Below are 26,695 nucleotides of genomic sequence, written 5' to 3' on the forward strand. Positions count from 1 at the left end.
TACCGACCTATCTCTTCGGCCTATAACGACACCAGAATCGACGAACGATCTCAGAAACTGACCAGATTGTTGTGTATAACTTGCGATGTGGGTGAGTTGAAAAGAAGCATAACCTTAAATCACCATTTATTCGCGATGAACAGCGATATCGCTGCCATCATGACATTCGCGCTGTAGCGGGATCGACGGCGCCACCTTGTTTGACAGCGGTATTTGCCAAACGTACTTGACCACATTATTCTTGGCAAATAACGTAGAGCATGCGGAGTGAGGAGTGCACTATTTTTCTTACGTACGTAAGGCCTTTGTTTGAGCGCGTAACCATGTTCTAAAACTGTCTTTGGTGCTTGCAGCGTTAACGCTTTTACGATCTTGACATGGCGCAGCTGGCTGACGCTCTATTTTTTACTTTTTAATAAAGGCCCGATATCGGCGCAGTTTGAAATGCTTGTTTTGATTCCAAACTATTCTCGTCCTGACATGTCATTTTGTTTTAATTAAGAGACAAGGCTTGACTACCTTGGGGTCGAAACTCGGCAATAAAAGCTGTGCCAAAATGACTATCGTTGCAGCCATGAGGGCATACTCAAAGAAATATCCTGTTGTTAACATGCGCTCGGGGACGTACCAAGGTGACGGGCCTTGGGTACACAATGTGGCATTACTAGCATTTTGCTTAAATTTTAAACTCATGGTGTATATAATGAAGAGATGTGGCACTGCCAAGGAAACATTTCTAAGTTGCTGCAAACAGGTACAACTAACTTGCTGTAGAAGAAGTCATAGAGAGCTTTACACATGCCAAAATGCGTCACGCAGATTTGCTGCCTGTAACTAGAATTAAAAAGAAGCGCGAGAGACATACTTCGCTTACACGCCTGCACCTGTGTGCATCGTTAACGGGGTATTTTTTCGCCACTAAGTTAAGACATTTTTGAGGCTTTATGCGAATGCACTACTACCTAGCGCGCAGCTCCTTGTTTCTCGGGATTCTTATGTAGTGAAGGCACCACAGTGGGCGTTTGAGAGCCTCAGTGATAACGCAGGTTTCCGTTTTACACTGCGTAGAGTACTGTGGCTGTCCTCGTGTTAATACCACACCCATCGATTAAGCGAGGACTTCGTAGGGCAGCACGCAATAAGGGCATCAGTGCAGGCAGCGTATTCATGAATGGGCCACGTCCTCATCCCAAGTATGCTTCTTCAGATTAGCGGCATCCGGCAGACGTTGTTAGCACAATTCACATCAATCAGACCAGGCAAACAAGACGGCATGATCACTAGGTTTTGTTTTGACGCGGCACGCCGCCATTTCATGTGGCGACTATACGTAGGCAAAGCACACTTATGAAGATTCGCGCAACAAAGAGAAGCTCATTGACAGCAATTATCTACATATTACGGGCCTGTTGCGTTTAAAACTAGAACTATCTCGCAGGTTTCATTTTAATTCGACGAGAGAGCGTTTGCTTCAAGCAAGTAGTGCATGAACAAATGAGCTTTTACCACTTCTTCTCTTCAGAGTGCTTTATAACAAACAATCAACACTATACGAGAAGGGCAACGACGCCGACGGTTAATAAATTCAGTCTCTGTTATAGTAATTTTTCCCAATAATTATGGCTCCAGGGAGTAGGTGCTGTTCATGCGCCTGAAAAAACATGCTTTTAAGCGATTGATTATAGTGGACACCTACGAACAGCATCTTTTACGCATTAACCACAGTCGAAACGTTGAGTCCAAGACATGTCCAAGCCACACTTCGTGACTGACAAAGTCAGGTTTCCGGGCGACCAAAGTAATTGAGGCCGCTGGCAACCGGCTATCTACACTACGCTGCGCCACAGATAGCGTTCGTCGTATCACAATCAAGTCTACGCACAATGAAGTGTTGCGGAGTGTTCCTGCTTGAACCTATGGACGACCGTCTTGTTGAAAATGCGGGCTGCATTATGAGCAGGCACGGCGACAGCCAAGATGCGTTCACTTCGGAACACTGCTCACGTCTTGAGTCTCGCTTGATCACTGCCGTACGTGTAAGGTGCAGAACGAACGTCACACTTCTTTTTCTTCGTATCTTGTTCAGTTTAGCTCTTCAGCACGCAAGTCAAAGACGCTCTAGTCGCTCTGGCACACACAGACACACTTTGCACATACACACAAGCACGTATTTTGGTTTTCCAGTCTCTTCACCAGTGGGCGGTCGAAGGAAATCTGTGGTTTCAAAATCCTCGAAGAGACGGATTCACAGAGTGGTCCTTGGTCGCGCACGTTTAACGCAGATGCACGTGAGTCACTACTACCGTGCCAAATTAGTTACTATTAGCACCGAAACCCCTGAAACAAGAAGGTAATTACGTGTAAGTGAAACACAATACAAAATATTCGCGAATGCGAAGAGCAACGTGCACAGTCACGCTTTCAGTGAGCTCACGTGCTTGAATCGAAAACTACGAAAAAGCAGAAAATCTATACCAAATACCAAAAGCATGGTGCCTGTGCTTTCTAACTTTAGATAATTATAGAGTTGTCCGTTACTGGAAGGAATGTCTATACCATGGCATCGCAGGTGGATCAGATGCCCAATGTTGCTCGGGAAGGGTAGAATCACATGAATTAACAACTGGCCGTTCATGTACCCAGGCTCGTATGGTCCCCCTCCTTTTTCATTTTGGTCATGTGAGCTGAAAGACTGGTCATAGTGAAATACTTCAGCCGCCAAAATTAAAGTAAGAAAAAGAAAGGGATGCCATTATTGCGTGGGCAGGGAACTCCTCGCAAGCAAGGGAAACAGGCATGAAAAGAATCAAACTCAATAAAAAAATTTGTGCCCTTCAGTGCATTTTTACAGCATCATGTACTAAGAAGCCGAAGGGCAGTATAATTGAACGACTTTAATATACTTTACCATAGTTTGAGCTTTCACCATTGTCAGACGCAAGCGTCCTTAAAGCTGTCAACGTTGTGCGACATGAAACACATTCTGGGTAATAAATGAATTAAATGCTGTGATTGGTGACTGCTAATTACTATACTGCCGTAGAAAAATCAATTGATGGGCTGCTTATACGCAAAGCGTTATTTGATCTAATCCGAGTCCCATATTATGGGATGTTGCAAAGCTGTGCATAAAAAAAAACAAAGCTCTTAGTGTTATGAAGCAGAGTGCGTTTTGCGGTGGGTGTGCATAACTTGAGTGCTTTTTATAAGCGTTGAGTGAAGTATATTTTTTTTCTAATGTGTAAGACCTTTTGTGTACCTTTTTGAGCAGTGTGTTGTTTTTAGTTACAGGCGAGACTCTTTGTCGAGACAATGAACAGGTAAAGACTCCAGCCGGATGAAGTGTCGGTGGACGGCGTACTGAAATCCAAATGGAGATCAAGTCAATTGTATGCATTATGGCCACTTTAACCCTTTCAGCCCTGAATTTTTTTTAACGCGCACAAAATTTTTTCTTCGTTTTGTATTGATTTACTACGGCCTAAGAAGCTCAAAAATATTTATTTTATTCGGAGTACCACATCAGCATAAGATATGGCGTCATGTCCTATATATAGGACACCAGGGCTTAGTGGTTGTAAAGAGCAATATGAAGTATTTCGACTTTGCATATTATTCTCGGCTGTATCACTCATTCAAATGTATAAAAACTTGCATGATGGTCATTTGACAGTGGTTCTTTTGCATCAGAGGCATCAAAAATATTCTTCGCGCTGGTTATACACGGCTCATCATTGCACTTCAATGGCCTCTATCTTTGATAGTCGCTTTGTCGGATGTGTTTTCGTCATAGACAGTCAATTCTTCTACTGTACAGAAATTACTGCTCGCCAAGCCTGCAAAAGTAAACTATATCCCACTTTTCATCGTCATCGTCTGCTACCTCCAACACGCAGACGTCCTTCATCATTGCACTTGAAAGGCCTCCATCTACTTGATAGTCGCTTTATCGGATGTATTTTCGTCATAGATGGCCAAAGCTTCGTCTATTGTGCAGAAATTACTGCTCCCCAAGCCTGCAAAAGCAAACTGTGTGTAGCGCCCACCGACGCCGCAACGCGGCGACGCTATAAGGTCGGCGCCCTCGGCCGGCGCCTTGGTGCCGGCTGCAAAAGACGACGAAAATAAAGTTAGGCGGCGCGTGCTCGATGCGTTAGGATGGCACGCGCTAGTTTGTTCTAAAAGCATGCTGCGCTGGTCCTCTTGTTCGGGCGCTCCGCTGCGACCCCTCGGTTCCGGACATGTGTATCCTGGTTTTCATCGTCATCTACCTCGAACACGCCCACTTCCTTCATTATTGCACTCGAATGGCCTCCATTCACTTGATAGTCACTTTGTCAGATGTATTTTCGCCATATATGGCAAATTCTTCGTCTACTGTGCAGCAATACTGCTCCCCTAGCCTGCAAAAGCAAACTGTATATCCTGATTTTCATCGTCATCGTCTTCTTCCTCCAACACGCACACTTCCTATAGTGCAGCAAACATATTTGGGTCCTTGATACGCATACTTATTACTATAGGAGTCCCCTTTCCACTAAATGCAGAAGTTCAGACTGATTTACTGCCTTGGGAATAATAACACAAGAAATCGGAAGCTGTTACAATCAACAGCGTCCTCACTGTAGATTCAGCTTATTCCGGGACCTTGACAACCATTGAGCCCTGGTGTCCTATATTTAGGACACGCAGATCATGGCGTGCTGCGGGCTATGCGCAAATAATAGGCAAAAGTTCCCGATATAAATACACTCCTAACCATATCAGAAACAACACACAAAATTATGATTGCTACCGAGACAATAGGTATTGAGCAAAATATTATCAAAAGACGCGGAAACTGCTGCAGTCGTGTTTCTTTCCTTCCGCCATTTTGATTTCACCTCACGGGCTTTCTGAGAAAGACAAGGATGAAGAAACTGTCGTCTATGCTGGCGGAGGTGTATGGAGAATAGCTTAAATTCTTTTTTGAGTTTGCTAACCATATGCGTAACGATTAAGAACAATTTCTTTTCGTGTCCTTTATATAGGACGCCAGGGCCTAAAGGGTTAAAAACGATATGCGAGCTGTAATATAACCGTAGATGCCCTGTTTTAGTAAGCACGTAGTAAAATGACTGGAGCCTACACAAGCCATGGAAAAAAGAAGGGTTCATTTATGTTGACTCACAAACGAAAGGAATACATTTTCCTTCGGAAAACATCTGGCCGAAGCTATTATTCCTTAGCCATAGGTCTGCATTTGTAACGTAAAGTCAAAACTACCCGTGATCACCCAGTTTAGATTCCAAGGCCCACGATAAGTCCAACTCTGACTATTCTCGCGCATAAAAAAACACGGGGCTGCGCATATCAGACATTCACCATGAGTTAACGAATGTGTGAAGCTAAAGGATAAGTACCAGAGCAAATGGCTCATGTTAAAGATGTGCGTTGTTACCGTGAGCATCGATCCTATCAACACGTGTGTTTAAGACGTGATCTCGCTAACATAAGAATTGTCCAATTGAAACGCATACCTTCAAACGTTCCTGCTTTATTTCAGAGCTAGTAAAACGAAAATTTAACAAGCTTAGCAGAGAAAAACCCTTTGCAAGTAATCGAGCCCATCATCCACTCTGTGCCGTACTCTCTTCATTTGTCTTTTTATTTTTATTTTTCTCCCATATAAAAACTTGATGATGCGTTTATCTGTGTACATAAGGGTTCCACACCCTAAAATATATTCTACGCAAAGAAATACCAACTGTGCCAAGCCAGCTGCCACGCTTACACTTGCGTGAACTACGTCAGAACTCCTGTGTATTGCACAGTCGGCGAAAAAAACAAGCCAGGATTTAAGGGCTTCCGTTTGAAAGAAGCATTCGTTGCTTCACTCACCGGCGGCAAAGGCATATCGTAGAATTCCTCGACGATCTCAGCCCTAGTGTGCTGCCGCCTTCCTAGAGTGCCTTCAGTGACGTGCTGCCGCAGTCGTCCCGACGAGGTGCCGTACGGGCAGGGTGCGTACAGCTGCTGTTGCTGCAACTGCTGCTGCTGCTGATGTGGTATTTCACCGTTGCGAGCGGGTGTCGGCAACGGCTCCTTCTGTTTGTCCCAACTGGCCAGTGCAACCTCCTCGCACTTGGAAGGGGGTTTAAGGCGCGGTTCGGCTGCATTTCGGGAGGAAAGGTGTCTTAGTGGCACCACCTGGCGAGCCTATCTAGCATAAATATGTTAGGCCGATCAAACGCACTATAACCAAAACTTGGTTGCAACTCTTGTTGCATATGCACCCTGTGCTCGCGTAATGCCAATGAATGCCTGCTCGCCATGTTTAGTTCCTATGATTATTGATTAATTGGGAACATGCAGGAAGATAACTGTGGGTAAGCAATGCTTAATGTGTGTCGGAAACATATGAATTCCTTTGTTTACTCAGCTAAAGCATAAATAAACAAATATGCCGCGAATTTTGCATATATATATATATATATATATATATATATATATATGGCGCTGAGTAGAAGAGTGAGGGAAGTGGTGAGCCTTTGCCACAATTTGTGTTGAAGTAGGGATAGGTTGAAGCACGTGGCAATCAGTGAAATAAAAAATGGGGGCAGTGGAAAACATACCGTATATTTCTGAGGCGGCAGCCTCAGCACGCTCTCTTCTTCTCCTGCGCCCCAGTTCTACGCAGGCGGCCACAATGATGACAATGAGCACCACCACGGAGCATACAATTGAAGTGACCACAGCCAGCTTGCGATGCATCTCTTGCTGAGATGCCGCACTCGTAGAAGTTTCCGATACGCCTGTTAAAGAAGAGGGAGAGCGGAAAGTGCTTCATGCATCACATTTTTTGCCGAGAAAAATTTGCACCGTTTGGTGCTTATCTTGTCTCCAAACAATCATCGCAAGCTATCTAGAGTGCATTTACCTTTTCTGCCGGCGCGCTTTGGGTACTTTCAGGTGGCAAACGACATACGTGTATTAGCGCAACATCGCTTTCGTTCTGTAGCCTGTAGCGCACAAAATACACAGGGGCAGTGTTGATAGACGTAGACGAAGCGTTTTTTATATACTTTATGCTTCATGTCATTGTTTGTGAAATTGTAGGAATGCGCTGGCGCAAGCTGGTTGATTGTCTCCTATATTGAAGCGTGATGCTTGTGAAAATAAACGATTGTTGGAAGTGATCGCATCACCTACTGTCTGTCTACACTGACCCTGTGTCTCTTGTTCGCTCAAGGCTAAAATCGTATGCATGCCATCATGCGCAAACTTAAATTCTGTCATATTACTTTCTTCAAAAGAAAGAGTGTAACGAAAGAATATGCACGCATGGTTGATTACCATTAAGGTAGGAAGACGATATAAGACGCAAAGTGCCTGTAACTCTTTGAAAGCGCAGTGAGAACTTATGTGTATTGTTTCTGCTTCACTGCAAACGTTAGTTGGCCGTTCACGAAGAAGGACTGGGGGAAACATAGACTTGCCGGTGCGGCATAATGTAATGGCGTTGGCGGGCGACATAAACAATGACAAGTCCGGAGGATTCGGCAATGGGCGATGCCTCACCTGTGAACTTTATTTTTTTCCTGGACCTCAACAAAGCTCTACAGATCAGTTTTCATCCACATGGAGAGTAAATTAAGAGGAGCATTACCCTCATGAGCTTTTGGATGAGTACGTGAAACTGAATAAATCATTATTCGTGGCTTCCACTGCACCAAACTTGTTTTTCCTGGAGTATTTGTCCCAAGACATATGACGAATAAAGGAAATTGAAGAAAAGCTGTTATCTCTGCATTGTGCAGTAATGCAGCAACGTTTCTGAAAAAAATGTCGCAGTTTCACCCGAAAGGTGAAGCATCAATTGCGATAGCAAATTAGTAGAGAGCTATATAGGAAAGGATAGTAGTTTTATCAGCTGTGTAAACTTGGACATGCAACAGCACCAGCAACGTGCAGAACTGTTGCCGACGTCATCGGCCTTTTGCCCGCGTTCGCACCGAACGCGTGCGGCGTTGGTGACTGTTGCCGGTGCCTCTGGGTGCGGCTCGGAGGTTTTCGACGAGATCAGAATGGGACACTCGTCGAGCAGCGTCGGAAATCTTACCCACCTTATCGCCTCGCAATGTTTTTATATAAATACGCATTTGGTGCTGCAGCTAAACGTTGCCTCCTCTACCTCACTCCCGTCCCCCCACGGCCTTTCGCGCGATGGAAGAAGTCGCGTTTGCTCTCCATATATGGTGATTGTAAAGGAGGAAAGAGACGCTTGATTCTGCAGCCTTCAGGGAGCACGGCGCAGAACGCGCGTTTGCTCTCCGACGTGCGTTCGCTCCACGTGAAATCGTGCGTCGTTCGCGCCCTTTCACTCGCACATACAGCGTCCGGAGCGTGGCGACGATTTCATCGCCGTTGACGTCATACGGAACCTCACGGTGACGGCGATGGCGATGACGACGCGGACGGCCGAAATCCGCTTTGGAGTGTCCATATAATTGCTATCGCAATAAAACGTGGGGTTTGTCACCAAATTGGTGCAAATTTCAGGTACAGATGGCTTCTGTCCATCCTTTCTTATAAGTTTACGTCTGATTGCCTGCATTCCAGGTCAGAGCCAAAGCAGGTGTTGTGCATCCCACGTTGCCATAGCAACCGAATACTTGGGCCGCGTTCCTTGGTCAACATTTGTCGATCCCCAAGCCCATGTCATGTCACTCGAGCCCGAAGCCACCGAATAGATACTTCATGCGCCCAGGTAAGGGTACGGGAATGGAATCAGACCAAATTTCATGAGGTTTGTTGCAGACTAAATAAAGAAATCTACGAACCGCAAGCGGTTGATTATTGATTCAAGTCCGCAGTTCATTTACGACACTTCTTAAAAATCGCAAGAATTGAAAAAGGTGAAACATAAAATTTACAGTTGTAATAACTCCTCGATAAAGAAAAGTTGCAGTGGCTTAGCTCGGCTATGCCAGGATATACGTAGCGTTAGGAAACGTTCAGCTGATTATTCTTAGCTTATTCTTAAGATTATTCTTAAGATAAGATTATTCTTATGAGTCAAGCTTCTCCGTTCTTCTGCGCTGTTGAGCAGCATTTGCGCTCTCCTTCTCCATGGCTATACCACACAGGCAAACGCCAGTCAGAAGCGCAGTGGCTCCAGCGCAGTGTCAGACGGTGACTGCACAGCGAGCGCGCGCCGGCGCCAGTGCGTCTACCACGGCTACGACGTCACTCCTCTGGAATGCGCAGACCGGCGGCGGTGATCCGCGCGCGGCGGCGGCGGAGTGCGCGAGAGGTGCCGGCTCCGGTAGCTCCGGTGCGCAAGCCGTGTGACATCACTGATCCTTGCGCATGCGCAGCACGGCTCTTGATGTGCCGCGCGAAACGGGCTTGGCTAGGCCAGTGTAGCTAACGCTACAAAAACATCACGCTTCTGCACACCGCACCTACTAAGTCATCTAATGCGGACAGAATTGGTGTATTTATGCGAACGTGAAACCTTTATTTATTTATCTCATACCCACAACACCTATCGCCATTACAGTGGGGAGGCGGCTTTACCGGCAAAGGAAATTATAAGCAGGACTTCTGTGCATATCGCTTATTTTGTGACTAGCGCTAAATTGCCCATAGGACTTTTGAAAAAACCTCGTAAACGGTGGAACAGTTACACGTAGTTTGCCTAAACCTCGTGCAAATGAACAGGTTAAAATAAAATTTCTGGAAACTTATGCGCAGTTGCGTGGTGCGTAGAAGTCAGCTTAACGGTTCGACAAACCTCAACCTCAGTGGCTATATTGTAACTAATCATGTGCACGGAATTCTGAGTTTGCGAAGGGACTGTGCACTTTTCGCTTTCGTCTATTCTTGTGCGCTCTCATATTAGAAAATAGCTTTCAATAAATAACTAAATATCGCGACAGTGTTATCGTATTTTATAAAGCGATAAGCTGGTCACATTAAAAAATTCTGCAAACCATCAGGTTGATTCGAAGAGTTGCCAGGAACTACATGAAGAACACAAACTAGTACGGCTCATTCAAGCCTTCATCGTCAGCCGCATAGTGTATGTAACCCCATACCTCAAGTTACACGAGCGGGAGAACAAAACATAGAATGCATCATCAAAAAGGCATATAAACAAGCCCTCGGCCTACCGATCACCACGTCTAACTAGTAGTTCGAAGCCGTAGGAATTGTCATTATTGTGAGTGAATTATTGTGAGTGTCAGTGAATTGTTATTATTTTGTGAGCAGTTTTTGGAATCTGTATCAAGCCGCTGTACGAATGATAACTGGACTCTACTTAGCGCCAAACTGACTCAGCTAAAAAAAGAAACATTCCAAAACTCACGCTCATGATGCCGTCTCAAAACATGTGGTTTACAAGACACGTAAAGCGATGCACCAGCAAAAAGAAGCGCCTTTGCGCTAAGGCAAAACGATCGGCCTCCGAGGATGATTGGAAACGTTACGGCGAACAATCAAAACTATGTCAAGCGGAAATTGAAACAGCTAAAGGTAAATTCTCTAACCACAATACTTCAACGTTACTGAGAACCAACTCTCAAAAATTCTGGAAAGTAATTCATCCTAAGGCCTCGACAGCTAGTCTTATATCTATTGTAAATATTAGTGAGATCCTTTTGCCCAAACAGGTCGCCACAGAATTTAATCTATCTTTTAGCTCAGTGTTTACCGACAAAATCCCAATCCCCCCCAAGTGCGCATGCTGGTTCTATAATTGCCACCATGGACGACATTCTGGTTACTCAAGAAGGAATAGAAGAAGCTCATGATCGTTTGCTAAATTATTCAAGTCCTGGTCCTGACGGTATTTTCCCCAAACTGCTCAAACGAACTAAATCAACAATAGCCCGCATTTTCACTGCATTATTTCAGCAGTATATTGGCACACGTTGCGAGCCTGATGCATGAAAAATTTATCGTGTTATACCTATATTTAAATCTGGATGCCATTCTGCCCTCATAAATTATAGACCTTTCTCGTTAACAAGCATACCCTGTAAAATGCTTGAACAGATAATTTCATCTGCAATAATAGAGTACTTAGATCAGCACAACTTCTAGCACGGGTTCTTGCGTGGACGTTCATTAGAATCACAGTTTTTTTTAACTGATGGCTGATCTTCACGACGTTTTACACAACCTAATTAGAATAGACACTGTATTCAACGACTTCTCAAAAACGTTTGATAAGGTGGCTCATCAATCGTCTTATAATTGGGTAACCTTAATAGAAGCAGGGGCGCTGTAACGTAAAATGATTCCAAACTGTTTTGATTACAAACTCCTGACGTCAAATTTACGTAACCACCGATGCAAGCATCGGGCGGTGACCCATGGCGTTGTCTGAACAACCCAATCCAACACTCTCTTCGTTTATCGGAGGTCACCTTTGCTCGCTTTCAAAACCAATAACATTGTCTACACTCAGCGGTTTTTCTTATCTAATTGTCTGTCTAGAGGCGAGGAGCACGCTCTGGTGGAGAGGGTTTCGATAGGGCCAAGCCAGCACAGTGAAAATAGATTACCGCATGAAGAGGGCGGTGCCGGCTTCTCCGATTGGTCCGCTTCGCCTTACTTAGCTTGCGGTGGCTGCTCGAAAATCGCGGCGGCGTGCAGCGGAAGGATAAGAATGCCGCTAAAACGGATCCTCAGCAAGGAAGCGTTGGCAGAGCGATGTCGTATGCATGCCGAAAGGGCTCGATAACGTTTTACTGCCACGCAAAAAGGCTTACTATGCGCAAATAAATACATGCTCACCAGCAGGTGCGAGTAGTGAGGACCTGAGGGATCGACGGGCAGCCATCTTCTATTGCTTTCGATACGGGGCAGTCTGTGGCTATCTAGAAAATTTTTCAGTTTTGTTCAACATAATAATGCGTTCTTTTTGCGTACACGTCCCTTTGACGTGTGAGTTCTTGCGGTTTTGTGAGGTCGCGTGGCAGACAGGCGAAGTGGGCGTAGCCAGAAAACATTCGACCAATAGCAGAGGGCTAATGGTGAAAAGGTGTCGAATCAGGAATGATAATTTTTTTCTTTTGGGCGGTTTAATCATGCATAATCAGTTTGTGCACGTTATATCAAATGGGGAGCTATCGCGGTTTTCGTCACGTCACATGACAAGCGATGTTGGGAGTGGCCCGAAAATATTTTGACCAATCGTGGAGGCTGATTGCAGAAATTGGAATCAAAACAGTTTGGAGTCATTTTACGTTATAGCACCCCGGGAATGTGATGAACTGGATCCTCAGTTTTCTAGGTATCCGACAGCTGTTTATTCTGCAAATGAATATTGCTCCACACTAATACCTGTAAATTCTGGTGTGCCACAGAGGTCGGTGTTTGGACCAGCATTGTTCCTTATCTAGATTAGCGATTTAAGCAATAACCTTACTTCCACTGTCCGATTATTTGCTGACGACTGTGTTATTTACACAAAGAATAATCATTCTGATGACACTAATTTGCTGCAGTCGGATCTTGATGAAATTGCTAAGTGGTGCGAAAGATGGCAGATGGGGATAAACATCTCCAAAACAAAAGCCATGCCATTTACCACGACGATTGTACCCCATACCTGCTTTTACACTGTTAATAACGCGGCCATTGAAAAAGTGTCCACAGTGAAATATTTAGGCGTTCACATTTCTTCAGACCTGACGTGGCACTAGCCCATCGATTACATAAGTAGCAAAGCGTCCAAAATCCTCGGCTTTGTCAGGCGCCACCTGTACTCCGCAAACGACGTGACCAAGCTTTTAGAATACATTACTTTAGTTAGACCGCAACTGGATTATGCCGTCATCATTTGGAATCCTGATCAAGAATACTTCAACAACAAACTCGAATCACTACAGAATAAGGCCTGCTAATTGTCATGAAAAAATATTCTCGTTACTACAACGTAATTGATATGAAATTATCTCTAAATTTATGCATGCTCAAAAACAAAAAAGACTTGTTACACTGCTATTTCGCTTTCACCGACTATATTGTTACGTAAAACGGCACAAGGCGGGACTATTTACACTGTATTTACAGTATAAGAGAGACACAGTAGCCAAGATGGTGGACAGCCACCAGCACCAGAGAGAACCGTCTTCTTCGTCGTCGTAGCATTACCCCCGGCGGTGCAAGCGCCGTCTCGGCGCACTTCACACATTGTCGTTAGGAGGAAGGCGGTAGGCTTTCAGTCTGCTAACGTGAACTATGTCACTGGGAGCGATCGCCGGCGGTAAAGTCGGAGAGACGGGAACAATCTCGTAGGTGACGTCCGTGACTTGGCGGACGATTCGGTAAGGACCCGTGTATCGAGATAGCAACTTTTCGGATAAGCCAACACGGCGGAATGGACACCACAGGAGAACTAAGGCACCGGGTGAGAAGCGAACGTCGCGATGCCGGCTGTCATAGAGGCGCTTCTGGGTCGCTTGCGAGGCCAACAGCCTAGAGCGGGCGATCTGACGAGCGTGATCGGCACGAGCGATGGCATCACGTGCATATTCGCTAGGCGGCGTGGCAGCAGCCGGTAGTATGGTGTCCATCGGTAACGGTGGTTCACGGCCAAAGAGCATATAAAAGGGTGAATAACCGGCGGTATCGTGACGCGAGGAATTGTACGCGAAAGTCACGTAAGGTAACGCCAGGTCCCAGTCACGGTGGTCAGATGAAACATACATTGAGAGCATGTCCGTGAGGGTGCGATTTAGTCTCTCGGTGAGGCCATTTGTTTGGGGATGGTAGGCAGTGGTCAACTTGTGCTGCGTTGAGGAGGAGCGCAAGAGATCGTCGATTACTCGTGATAAGAATGCGCGGCCTCGATCTGTGAGCAATTGGCTAGGGGCGCCATGGTGCAGAATAACATCGTGGAGCAAGAAATCGGCAACGTCAGTAGCAGTGCTGGTGGGGAGCGCTCGAGTGATTGCATACCTGGTCGCATAATCGATAGCAACGGCGACCCACTTGTTGCCGGATCGTGACTCAGGAAAAGGACCGAGAAGGTCCAAACCAACCCGGAAGAATGGTTCGGTCGGGATGGAGAGCGGCTGAAGCAGTCCAGCCGAGGGTGCGGCAGGACGTTTCCGACGTTGGCATTTGTCGCAGGAGGTCACGTAACGTCGAACAGACCGGGCGAGACCGCGCCAAAAGAAGCGGCGCCGGACACGATCGTACGTGCGGGACACACCAAGGTGACCAGCAGTTGGTTCGTCGTGAAGCTCACGCAGTACCGTTGAACGCAGCTGTTTAGGCACAACGAGAAGCAGCTCAGGGCCATCTGATTGGAAGTTACGACGGTAAAGTGTGCCATTCACGAGGGCGAACATGCGCAGTGAGGCGTCGTTAGGTGCGGATTCCAGCCGATCAATGAGCGATCGCAAAGCATCATCACGGCGTTGTTCGTCACCAATCTGGAGAAACTGAGACATAGACATAACGCAGGGGTTAGGTTCGATGTCCGGTCCCTCTGGTTGGTCAACAGGGTAGCGGGACAAGCAGTCCGCGTCGAAATGGAGGCGGCCAGACTTGTAGGTAACTGAGTAAGAGTACTCCTGAAGGCGCAGCGCCCAACGACCAGTCGTCCAGTAGGGTCCTTCAGTGAAGAAAGCCAACAGAGAGCGTGATGATCGGTGACAACACGGAAAGGGCGGCCATACAAGTAAGGACGGAATTTCGAAACCGCCCAGACAAGGGCAAGACATTCCCGTTCCGTAATAGAGTAATTGCGTTCTGATTTCGATAGGAGACGACTTGCGTACGCAATAACACGGTCAACGCCTTGTTGGTTTTGGGCTAAAACTGCACCGATGCCGTGACCACTAGCATCTGTGCGCACTTCCGTGGGAGCAGCTGGGTCAAAATGGGCAAGAATAGGTGGAGTCGTCAGGGCGGCGATGAGCTCAGAGAAGGCGTCAGCTTGTAGAGGACCCCAACAAAACGGGACGTCTTGTTTGAGTAGGTCAGTGAGTGGACGTGCGAGCGCCGCAAAGTTTTTCACAAAACGGCGAAAGTAGGAACAAAGCCCCACGAAGCTACGAACGTCATGGACAGACCGTGGAACGGGGAAGTTCGTGACAGCGCGTATCTTTGCTGGGTCCGGTCGGACACCGGAAGCGTCAACGAGGTGGCCCAGGACAGTCCTTCCCTCGGCATTCATAATCCAGGACAGTCATAATCCCTCGGCATTCACAGAAGCCCATATCAAACCGTCCCTTCGCGTCTTTCCCCGATTAGATCACTCTTTTAAAGTGCAGCCAAAGTTCACTCGAAATAAACTTAAGCATCAGTCACTACTATTCCTTGCCATCAATCATTGAAACAGACTGTCAGCTGAAATTGATTCCGATAATAATCACGATGCTTTTATTAATAAACTGAAGTACAGGATGCACACTGATAAATAACAGCCTTCACACGACCTATATGTTTAGCTTGTAATTCAAACTTGTATTTATATATTTCAATCTTGTATTTGTATATCTCCGTCTTGTATTTGTGATCATGTATCTTGTATTCCGTGTAGAATTTATTCCTTTTACTTTCGGTGCTATGTATAATGTTCATTCATTGGTTATTTTGTCAACCCCCCATATGTAATGCCTGTAGAAAGATCTTTAGGGTACATGAATAAAAAAATGCACAATACGCTAGACGACCTCATCGAGGCTCATACAATCGCACAATAAGAAAGACTCAGGCGAAGCAACACGGGAAGACACATCCTCCACAAGCTCGGTATCACGTACGCTGGGCAAAGCGTGGATAAATACGACATCCCAAGAGAAACCAGAGATTCCAGAGATCATCATACCCCCGTCACCCAGAAACACGCACCCCGAACATCACCGAGAGCGGAGGAATGCAAGAGCGAAAGCACTGCATCAGAAATTTCAAAACGACCTGGACATGGTCTATATAGACGCGGCAGAATATGCAGACGGTCGACACATGGCAGTGGTCGCCTCAAACCAAGCGGGCCACCCGCTTGTCAGCGGCCCCACTAAAACAGGAAATTCACAAATCGCGGAGGAAGAGGCCATAGCACTGGCGCTCACCTCCCCAACGGCCAGCACCGTAATCAGTGACTCTAAAACCATGCTTCATAACTTCGCTAAGGAAAGGATCTCGAACGAGGCGCTAAGGATCATGACTAACTTTCGCGGGGAGCGTGACGTTCATGTCACGTGGACGCCCGCCCACTCCTCCCTCCCGGGCAACGACATCGCACACACCCTAGCTCGAGAGTTAGCGAGCCGAGCAGGGGCAGGAACAATGCGGGGTCCGAGTGCGGAGAGAGAAGACACGGTCAAATATAATGAAACCACCAAACATTACAGATCAGGGAGGCAGCATTACCCCCCACCACACTTCTCATTAAATAAACAGCAGGCCACCGCATGGCGCCTGCTACAAACAAACGCCTTCTCAAACCCAATCGCTTATAATCATTGTTACCCGTGGAACTTTACTCGGATAGATGTAAAGGCTGTAATCAGCAGGCGGGCCACAGACACATAATCTGGGCTTGCCCCAGCGTAGTGGAGGAGCCAAACAACATGTATACGAACGCGGAGAAGTGGGAGACCGCGCTGCTCAGTTCAGACAGCGAGGACCAACTACAAGTCATCAGTCAAGCCGAAGATGCCGCTAGGACCCCAGGGCTCCTGGCCGCCATCTAAGGGAGGGGAGACAAACTCCGCTGAAACTTGCCGTTTTATATAAAAGTTGTTTTTCTCTTTCGGGGGTTTTGCTCACAAAAACCAATATATGATTATGAGGCATGCCATTGTTGGGGATTCCGGATCAATTTTTAGCACCTAGGGTTCTTTATTGGGCACCCAATGCACAGGTCACATAAGCGGACGCGATCATGAAGAAAATCTCAAGACGAATGACTGGACTTATTAACAATTTATAGATACGTAAATACGCTGTGGTTAAAAGGCAAGAATTGCAGTTTTCGCCCACAATTCCCCCAGTTCGAGCGGTATTCATTTTTATAGGTGTTGCCTCCGGTGGTGAAGAAGCCACAGTTAGGCAGAAGTACAGCCTTCAAGGGGGCAATCTGCCGGTCTGGCGCTCAAATTATAGCTGGGTTATGCTATTTCTCGTCAATAAATATGGTCTAGTAAAGCCCTTTGCGATACCAGTGACAGACAGCACTGGCACGTGCGGGCATAAAACGACTAGGGGAATGAGCCCATTACAGCTATCCCTGTAAAAAAATAATTGCTAAGCGTAATAACAACATGTTGAAGTTCCAATTGTTTGATAAGTGTATCCAGGATTAGCATGTGTTGCATAATTAGCCTTACGACGACATTTGTTGCCGGATCAGCCTTTGTGTGTTCTAGTGAGTCATCCTGTTGTATAAGTGCCCCTTTTAGTCCTGGTTAACGAGATTTATGTCTGTGTTTCAAGCGCAGAACGATCAACACGCAGCCACTCTACACGGCATCAATCGCGTTTCATAACGACTAATATCATGTTCTCCCTTCAATAACTGATTCGGAAACATTGTAATAATGAGACATTCTTATGAAGGCATCTGAATGTATTTATGGCGCATTTATTTGCCTAATGTCGTCTTTATAAGAATATATTCGGCATTGGAAATAATTTAATGGTGCCTATAAAGTCAATCAAATTGTTTCTTTCCTGGTTTAATAGAACCAAGTATATAGTTGAATGCTTAATTTAGTTTTTATAGCAAACATTCCGCAATAATATGTTGGTTAAAAAGTTGTCGCAGTTTCACCTGAAGGCGAAGCATCAATTGCGATAGCAAATTTTGTAGAGAGCTATACGGAGTAATGATATTAGCTTTATCAGCTGTATAAACTTGGACATGCAGCAGCACCGGCAACACGCAGAACTATTGTCGACGCCTTCGGCGTTTTGCCCGCGTTCGCTCAAAATGCGTGCGGCGTTGGTGACTGTTGCCGGAGCCTCTTGGTACTTGGTGCCGCATCTAATAGGCACTTGGTGCCGCAGCTAAACGTCGCCTCCCTTCCCTCCCCCTCCCCCTCCCCCTCCCCCACGGCCTCTCGTGCGTCGGAAGAAGGCGCGTTTGCTCTACATATATGGTGATTGTAAAGGAGGAAAGAGACGCTACTTCTGCAGCCCTTAAGCGAGCACGGCGCAGAACGCGCGTTTGTTCTCCGCCGTGCGTTCACTCCCCGTGAAAGCGCGCGCCCCTCGCGCCCTTTCACTCGCACATACAGCGTTCGGCGCGCGGCGACGATTTCATCTCCATGGACATCATACGGAACCTCACGGCGACGGCTACGGCGACGGCGACGGTGACGCCGACGGCAGAAATCTCCTTTTGAGTGTCCATATAATTGCTATCGCAATTAAACAACGTATTCAGCGGTAGGCAGGAGCGACATGTCATGATTTTTCCAGATTTCGTGTGGTCCACTTAAAGTTAGAATTGCTTGGTGGATCGTATCGCAGGGGCATTTGTAACAAAACGTATGATAAGCAGCTGCAGTTATAACATCGACTGATGTATTTGTGAATGAAAATGCATGTAATTTTACGTTCATGGTCGATGTGCCCCCAAGAGACACACAAACGTGAAAGTTTAATCTTTTGTTCAAAAAAAAACAAAAACAAAAAAAACGCATGGACTGTAACCAGCTTCCAGCCTCCGTCGGATCTATAACCGAAACTAATGCCTTGAAGACTGCTGTTTCTGATTGTGTGATGTAATGTTAGTTCATTTTTAGTAGCCTGTATTGTGTTGTGTTCCCTTTGTTCTTTTATATTTGCGTACTTTTCTACCTTACCCCCTCCCTCTTCGCTGTAATACTTTTGCCTTGAGACTAAATATATGAAATGGAATGAAAAAAAATGTCACAGTTTCGCCTAAGGGCGAAGCAATGACTGCGATAGCAACACAGCAATGTCATACGAAGTAAGGTGGGCGGCCTTGGTAGCAATATGAATTGTAGTAAACATGAGCTGATTAAGTAAGCAGGTGTGCTGCGGCGTAAGTAGACCGACATGAAGAAGACTGGATGACCACGAGAAGGCGCGTGTGAAACGGTGGTGTTGATGAGAAGCGCTTACCGTGGGCAGCGCGTGAGAAGGGACACACCTGTAGTGCTGCACTGCCGATCTGGGCAGCATTGCATGTGTAGCGTGCGTTGGAAAATGGGGCCCGACTATTACTAACTGAATGAACATGCGTGGTGTGAGCGCGCACAAACAAACATGAATAGATCACACTGAATGACTGCAGCCAACGACTGTCAAAACGCTGGCAGCGAGCGCATACGCCGCGCAGCGGGCGAAGGTACGTGCGGTCTATCGCTTCAACGGAAACTGAGCGGCGAATGCACGGCGCATAAAGGTCAGAGCCGTGTGGAGATACGAGACTGTGCGGGCGAGCGAACGGCGAGCGCGGTTGTTGGCAGAGTAGAAGTGCGCCCTCCCCCCCCCCCCCCCCCCCGCGCTCCCTCCGGCGCTGGTTTCCCGCTTCCTTGCTTGCGCGTGGGTGATTGAGCGCGTTCGCTCTCCGTGATAGCGCGCGTCCGCGCACGCTTCCGCTCGGGCATACGGCGCGCGGCGAAGATTTTCTCTATAGGGAACCTCACGGCGACGGCGATGACGACGGCGACGGCAGACATCCGGTTGAAGTGTCCAAATAATTGCTATCGCAATAAAACTATGCTACAACGTCAGCAACGTCGCTGAGTCACCAGCGCGTTAGGCTAACAATAGAGTCATATGTTGTCTTTAAATTACTGGTCTGGGACAGTGATGGGCCATATGTGCACGAAAAGCTTCCCCAAGACGATATAATCTTTATCTTAGGCGATAATATTTACCAGCGTTTCACTGCTTTTCACAGCGCAACAACGCAGAAAACATTTGGTGACAAAAATTTAGGTTCAGATAAACATGTTTACGTGAAGATTGAAAGCATTAATGCAGTAGAAATAGAATATAGTACAACTCATGAGCCCAACAAAGTGCAACCTTACTGACTTCCTATTCCTTTTGATGGAAATGTTGTCTGTAAAGTCAAAAGGAACGACGAGGAGTAACTGACTGAGCGGAAATAGATTATGCTCTAATAACCTCGCTCACTTTCTTTTGGGTCAGTTCACTTTGTTTCTTTCCGCGTCAGTACGCTAACAGCTATTCATTAACTACTATATTAGCAAGACGACGCAGCTTCCGCCAACAACAAAATAAGAAACAAAAAAGCACACTGCCGCAGTTATCCTCATCTGAACTCCATTACTGCGACCGCAGATCGTTCTCACTGCAGACGCTGCATTTTATCAACAACAACTTCCCAGAGGCGTGCGCGAGAACGTTTTCGTACACTACCGCTTCTCCTTCTGTGCCCTGTAAGGTACGCGAAGAGACGTGACCGCTCTCCTCACGAGCGTGGCACGCAAAACTATGAATACTGCAGTATAGCTCAGTGCATGGGTACAGCAAGTCCGGCTCCAAGCTCCACATTGGATTTGAGAGAAGTTCCACACTGAGTGGTGTTGGCAGCGGCGCGCTAGGTTTATTTTTCTACATTATAAGCTAAACTGAGGATGAAGAGGCCGCATACGGACTACAACATGATAACGACCACTTGACAACAAAGGCGTGACCGAAAGAACGGGGGGACATACCATATCCGCCTTCCAGCGTTTAACTGCTATCGCAGTAAGGAACCGTTTGTGTGCATGTGTCTGAAATTTTCGTCTGCAGTCGACTGATGCGTAATCTTGTTCACAGGTAACAAAGAAAACTGAGCGTAAGACGAAGGACAAAGAAAACGAGTGTACGACACGGCGTTCGTGTCGTGCAGTCGTTTATGTTTGTTTCGTGTCAGCGAAGATTTTTTTCTCTTTTTGTTCATACGAATCCAAATCAACCAGGCGAATTAGCAGCCTCAAATCCACTTTCGCCTTTTCGGTCTTCAATTCCCCAAGAATAATTCGATGTCGAAGCGCGGTTATGTTAAATGCGCCTTAAAAAGTCTACTAGCGTTCTTGCTAGATAAAAGGCGTGGCTGCTTACGCGGCAGCCATGCGAAACACATTCCCGTAATTTATTTAGTGTGGCGTAACATGGATCAGAGAGTAAAAGGGGGTGGCCGATATTCAAGTTGACATTCAGAGGAAAAAATGGAGCTGGGCAGGCCATGTAATGCGTACGATGGATAACAGGTGGGCCATTAGAGTTACAGAATGGATACCAAGAGACGAGAAGCGCAGTCGAGGCTGGCAGAAAACTAGTGGGGTGATGAAGTTAGGAAATTTGCAGGGCGCAAGTTGGAATCAGCTAGCGCAAGATAGGGGTAATTGGAGATTGCAGGGTGAGGTCTTCGTCCTGCAGTGGACATAAATATAGGCTGCTGTTGCTGGCTGATGATGATAATGATGAGGAACACGGTTGACGCATGCCGCTTCAGGCTGCGCGATAAGATGCGTTCTGTATGGTGTGTTGAACATCTATAGCCCGGTATAATAGTGTGTTCGTACAGCAACGCAACTAAACACGTGACAGCTGTCGGTGAGGTAGGATAAACATCTAAATATAGTACTTGCCACCTGCTGCCACTGCCAGTATTACACTATCGGATATGCGAATGTTTTTTCTATCAACGCCGGTCGCACAACGAAATTTTGTTTTTTGGTTAATTGGCATCAGTTGAGCATTGCATACACTTTTAGCCACAATGCAACAACCTCATCAATTCGGAGCTGCGTACAGCACAACAGGAGCCGCAGATTGCCTTTTTTTTTCTATAACCACACCCCATTATAAAGAAGGAGCTGGAAATGCGTCATTTGAATTAAATTGAATCCTGCAGTTTTACGTGCCTAAAACCCTATGTGACTATGAGGCACACCGTAGTGGGGTACTCCCGATTGAGTTCGACCACCCGGAATTCTTAACGTACACTTAGTGCACCGAACAAAGGCGTTTGTTGCATATTGCGCCCCCATCGGAAATGCGGCCGCCCCGGCCCATCGATCTGCGCCTTCGGGATATCTCGCAACATCATAGCCACTACACCACCACGGCAGGTGAGGCGTTATTCAAAGCAGGCAGCACATTCACGACGCAAAGGAACAGCAGGCAGAACTGTAGAAGGCGTAAAAGTTGCAGAGACAGGGCCGTCGAGCACGCGATGATAGCCTCGTTATTCTTCATAATTATAATATATTATTAAGAATATAGTAGTAGTAGTATTTTATATTATTATTCAGAAGTTGTAGATTTCAGGATGGTACTCACCTTGCATGTAAGGTTGTCTTGTTGCGACGTTCTTTTATTTATTTATTGCATTGAATACTTCGGGCAATGGAGGCCATGAAAGGCGTCTGCGCCGCGATATTACATGCACGACGAAGGTTACAAAAGAGTACTAATGTGAGCTGCGAACTACATAGAAAGCCATCTCCGTCACTCATACGTTCATGAATCATTGATTATATACTATATCCTTGACTGAGCTGACATTGCGGCAGTTAACGCACCTTTGCTGGCGGCGGGTGCCACGTGCATATCGTACAGCCGCTCGGTGTATCCAGCCGAGTTGGCTGCACCGAGGAGGAGCTTGTAGCGGCGTCCTCTCTCCAGGTTATTCAGTGCACCACATGGCCCTTGCTGCCCTCCTTGGACACGGACCGTCCACTCGGCGTCGTCCAGCGCCCGATACTTGACCACGTAGTGACCAATGGGGCAACCACCGTCTCCGAAAGCCTCGAGGTCGAGCGGGACGTTCTCGCTGTCCACCATCAGCGGCTGCTGGTGTGCCGGGGCCACTGGCACTGTGTAGCGCATGGCAACAGCGCCACGTGTTGTATAGCCACTATCCTCCGTATTCAAATATTTAGGATAGTTAGGTTCTTGAAACCAACCCATTTATATGCCCCATTCAGTGCGCAGCTGAACATGTACATGAGTGAGCAATTTTCTGCTACGAAAATTGTCAGTTAACCTCTATTTCCTCTAGATCATGGGATTATTGTACACAGGAGAAATAAACTTTTCCGAGTTAGTGAATGTGGTTGGGGATTTTTTTCTATACGGCCCTTCTTATCGATTTTCCCGCCTCTTTCAGCAAAATAAACCGATTGACTCGGCTGCCTAAATAGTACGGCAGCGTTACTGCTTTAAGGCATTATGTTTGACTGGTTACGTATTGGTACATCGGGATGAAAAATCGCCGCATGTTCCTTTTCTTTACGTAGCGAGCCAATCCTCACAAGACAACTCTAAAATCTGAGAACTAGCATCTGGGACTAAGCTATAGCTAAACGACATCAAATAACGTCCCCTTTGGATTATTCGCAGCCGTAGCGGTCAAGGAGAATTTTGGATTCTCAGGAAGGCATATACGTTGATTTACTGCAGGATGGCGTTACGGCCGTCATTCCAAGACGCTTGCTGCTGAGAAAATGCGCTACGTGTCACTCAGAAAGAGGCGTCAACGACCTTTGTGTCATGAGCGGAGAAAGGAGCACAGCAACGATTACGTCTTTTGAGGCACCGAGTTCTTACCAGAGCCTTTAGTACTGGCAGTGATAATGGACGTCATTCTAGGCCTGTTGTCGCCGACAGCTTCGACGTAGATTTCATAACGCGTCCCACAGCGCAGGTTGCTGAATGTGTACCCATTCGTGGTTCCAGGCACTTTGTATGCTTCCCAGTCACTGGCATTTGGTCGGAGGAAGAGCTTGTAGCCTGCGTATAGAGATGCGAGAGGCACGGCGTTTCTGTATATTTCTGGATATGTACCCCTTACTTAAAATAACGCAAAGGACAGCCAAGATGGCCGAGCTGTTCGTGGGTTGCACGAGGTCAATGCAAGCGAACATAAATTTCCTTACCGTGCCGTGACCCGATGATGTCGTGCCAAATTATACGTATTTCCGTTGACGACGTGTAGTTGACGGTCACACGAAAAAGGGAAGCCATATCTAGACAAATAGCAAGAAGAAAATATGTATAAATAAGTGTTGCCGCTCCTGAAAATTACGTTTGCACATTAACCGTCATCGATTTTCCCGCCTCTTTCAGCAAAATAAACCGATTGAGTCGGCTGCTTAAATGGTACTGCAGCGTTACTGCTTTAAGGCATTATGTTTGACTGGTTAACACGATTATGAAATACTAAAGTACCAGCAGGAACACTGTCACTTATATAACATCTCCAGAATTCTCTGGGAAAATGAACGGGGTCTTCATTGCCGCTGATTGCAGCTCTTTTTTTTTAGGCAGTTAGAGATTGTATTTGCAGGAAAGCAAGAGTTTGGCCTTTGCTCATGCGCACTAGTCAGCTACTTTGAGCGGGGGAAAAGGGAAACGGGACCAAACTAGTGTGATTAGGGTCTTTCCGTAAGGCGTAGACATACATAATTGCGCTATGGTCATGACCTACACCTTTAACTAGTACAGGCCGTGGAGGGTTGCACTAGGCCAGTATGTGAGAAAATAGGGTGGAGTAAATATACACGACCGAGAGAGGAAAACAGAACCTGTGTACAGATAATCTTAGAACAATTACCAGATGTTTGGGTCTCTCCGACAGTCTCTTCCGACGTGGGTCCGGGTCCCTTCCCATTGTAGGCCTGAACGACTACCGTGTACTTAGTACCAGGACGCAGATCTTTGATGTCGCACTCTTGACTCTTCCCTGGACGAGACTCGACCGTCTTGTAGACAAACGATTCGGCGCGGCCGTCGGCTTCTGCCTTGTATCCAACGTAGTAGCCAGTGATTTTGCTGTCACCTGGCTGCATCTGCGATTGAACGCCGTGCAATGTTTGAGCTGGCGTAATCTTGAACGCAACAAGCAAGCACTTCGTGCTTAAAAACGTGCCATATAGCTGGTGATTTTTGGTGTATTAGATTCTAAAAGAGGTGGCTACATAGACACTGTGCATTGACGCTTCTGTTTGTTCCCGCAAAAGCCACACATTTTTTAACCAATTTCGAGTTACCGCGACCAGCTTACACTGCAAACCAATTTACACCCTTAAAGCCTTCTAATGGCGCAAATCGGTCTGTAACTGACACCCTGACAGGCGTTTGAGGCATACACAGAAAGTACCCTGAAAGGGCCCTAAACCACCTCAGATATTTTTGAACATTCAAGTAAACACGCGCATCGAGTTCAGAATGCCCTCACTATCAACAATGCCAAACACTGCAGCGGTACGCGCCGCGGGCGCGCCCCAAAATCAAAAAACAATGCCGTGCTCCTCTCCGACCCTTTCCGGTATCCCCAGCGGTCGTCGTGATGTCACCAGGGCGCATTTGGTGATGTCAACGGGCGCGACGATGCGGATAGGTCGAGCAAGGACCTAAGACTTCCGGCCAGTCTGCTAGCAGGTGCGCGCGCTCCCTGCTCTTTCTCGTCGTGTTGCTCGCTTTGCGCACTTTCGAATCGGTAATTACAGCCCGCAACGCAAGTGCCAAATCGCTCGCGTTCCAACACAGTCGTGCTTAGCGGTCTGATTAGCAGCCCGAACAGAGTGGGACAGTGTTGGCCTTTCTAGACGTGGGCGCAACACATGGTCCATAGCAGCACGCTTCACATGAGCACAGGCCGGCACGGCAGCAACAGCACGGGTAGCCGAGAAGCGCCGAGTCGCGGCTGAGGCCCGTCCACGTTACTGGCACGGTAACTCGCCGCACGCCGTTTGCCATTCGCGGGCCGCCGTTCAACGGCGGTTTTGCTCGCGAACGGTGAGATTTCCTTGCCGTAGAGACGATGAGACCGGGACCCATTTGTGCGGCAGCCTCACCGCCACTGATCGCTCGACGGCGCCGATATCGTCATTAGGCCTTTGCCGGTTCACTTCAAAGCTAAAGCGAACTGCGCTTCGGAATGAATTACCGACGCTCACAAGCCGCAATATTTTCTTATCGTTGTTGTCGCTCTTCGCAATAATTGTACACAAAGAAGAAAAATACGCTGATATTAGCGGCGCCGTCGGCTGCGATGCGAGCACAGCCGAGCCGGTCGTCTCCCGTCGGTAGCCGTGCACTGCAGCTGAGCTCAACAAGTATCGGAGCTCTCGTTCATGTTCAACGTTTGAAAGTGGATATCGTTCTTCATACAATGTGCAATTTATGCATGGCTTAATCTAGCGGAAATTATTTTGCTTGGAACAGAAGCTGCAGCCGATGTTTTCGTCGCCGGTGGTGGAAGCGCGCAGCTTCGCGGTCGTCAACTGGCACGTCGATCGTACTGGGGGCGGTGCGCCGGCCGAACTGCCGTCTACTTTGGACACCTCTCGCGCGGCAGACGTTGTATGGCACTGGAGGCCGGTTCGCCGTCGGTATATTTGCCGCTAGCGTTGACGAGACTTAACCGGAAGTGGAGAGTATTTTGAGAAGCGCGTTGGTGATGACTTATGTCAAGTGACATTTGGAGGTGCACTCGGCGAGGAGGAGAGACCAGCCAACGAGCAGAGTAGCGAAGGAAAGAGCGAAATGAGTGGGGACCGTGTTTCGACCATCAAGCGCGTGTAACTCCGCTATTACGGCATCATTTCGAAAAATTCTCCCGGCTACGTGGTATTTGTAGACTCGTGCACAAGTGCAACACCACAAATAAATTTCGACCTCTAGGTGGTTTAGGGGCCCTTTAGGGTGCAAAAAGGTTTACAGTGGAGCAATAGTTAAACAAAAATTA

The 26,695-nt window shown here is 47.0% G+C and overlaps 1 protein-coding gene across 1 annotated transcript; it reads right to left on the reverse strand.

Annotated features, from left to right (window-relative positions):
• Window positions 1-1,520: 1,520 nt before the first annotated feature.
• On the reverse strand, window positions 1,521-24,794 carry LOC119435414 (Down syndrome cell adhesion molecule-like protein Dscam2). Its single transcript, XM_049659829.1, has 7 exons — window positions 24,560-24,794; window positions 23,883-23,972; window positions 23,554-23,736; window positions 22,527-22,820; window positions 6,615-6,794; window positions 5,881-6,152; window positions 1,521-2,337 (listed from the first exon to the last, which is right to left on the reverse strand). The coding sequence occupies exons 1-7, from the start codon at window positions 24,792-24,794 to the stop codon at window positions 2,323-2,325; spliced, it is 1,269 nt and encodes a 422-aa protein (XP_049515786.1). The 3' UTR covers window positions 1,521-2,322.
• Window positions 24,795-26,695: the final 1,901 nt, after the last annotated feature.

Source organism: Dermacentor silvarum, unplaced genomic scaffold, assembly GCF_013339745.2.
Source record: "Dermacentor silvarum isolate Dsil-2018 unplaced genomic scaffold, BIME_Dsil_1.4 Seq691, whole genome shotgun sequence".
Lineage (NCBI taxonomy): Eukaryota > Metazoa > Arthropoda > Arachnida > Ixodida > Ixodidae > Dermacentor > Dermacentor silvarum.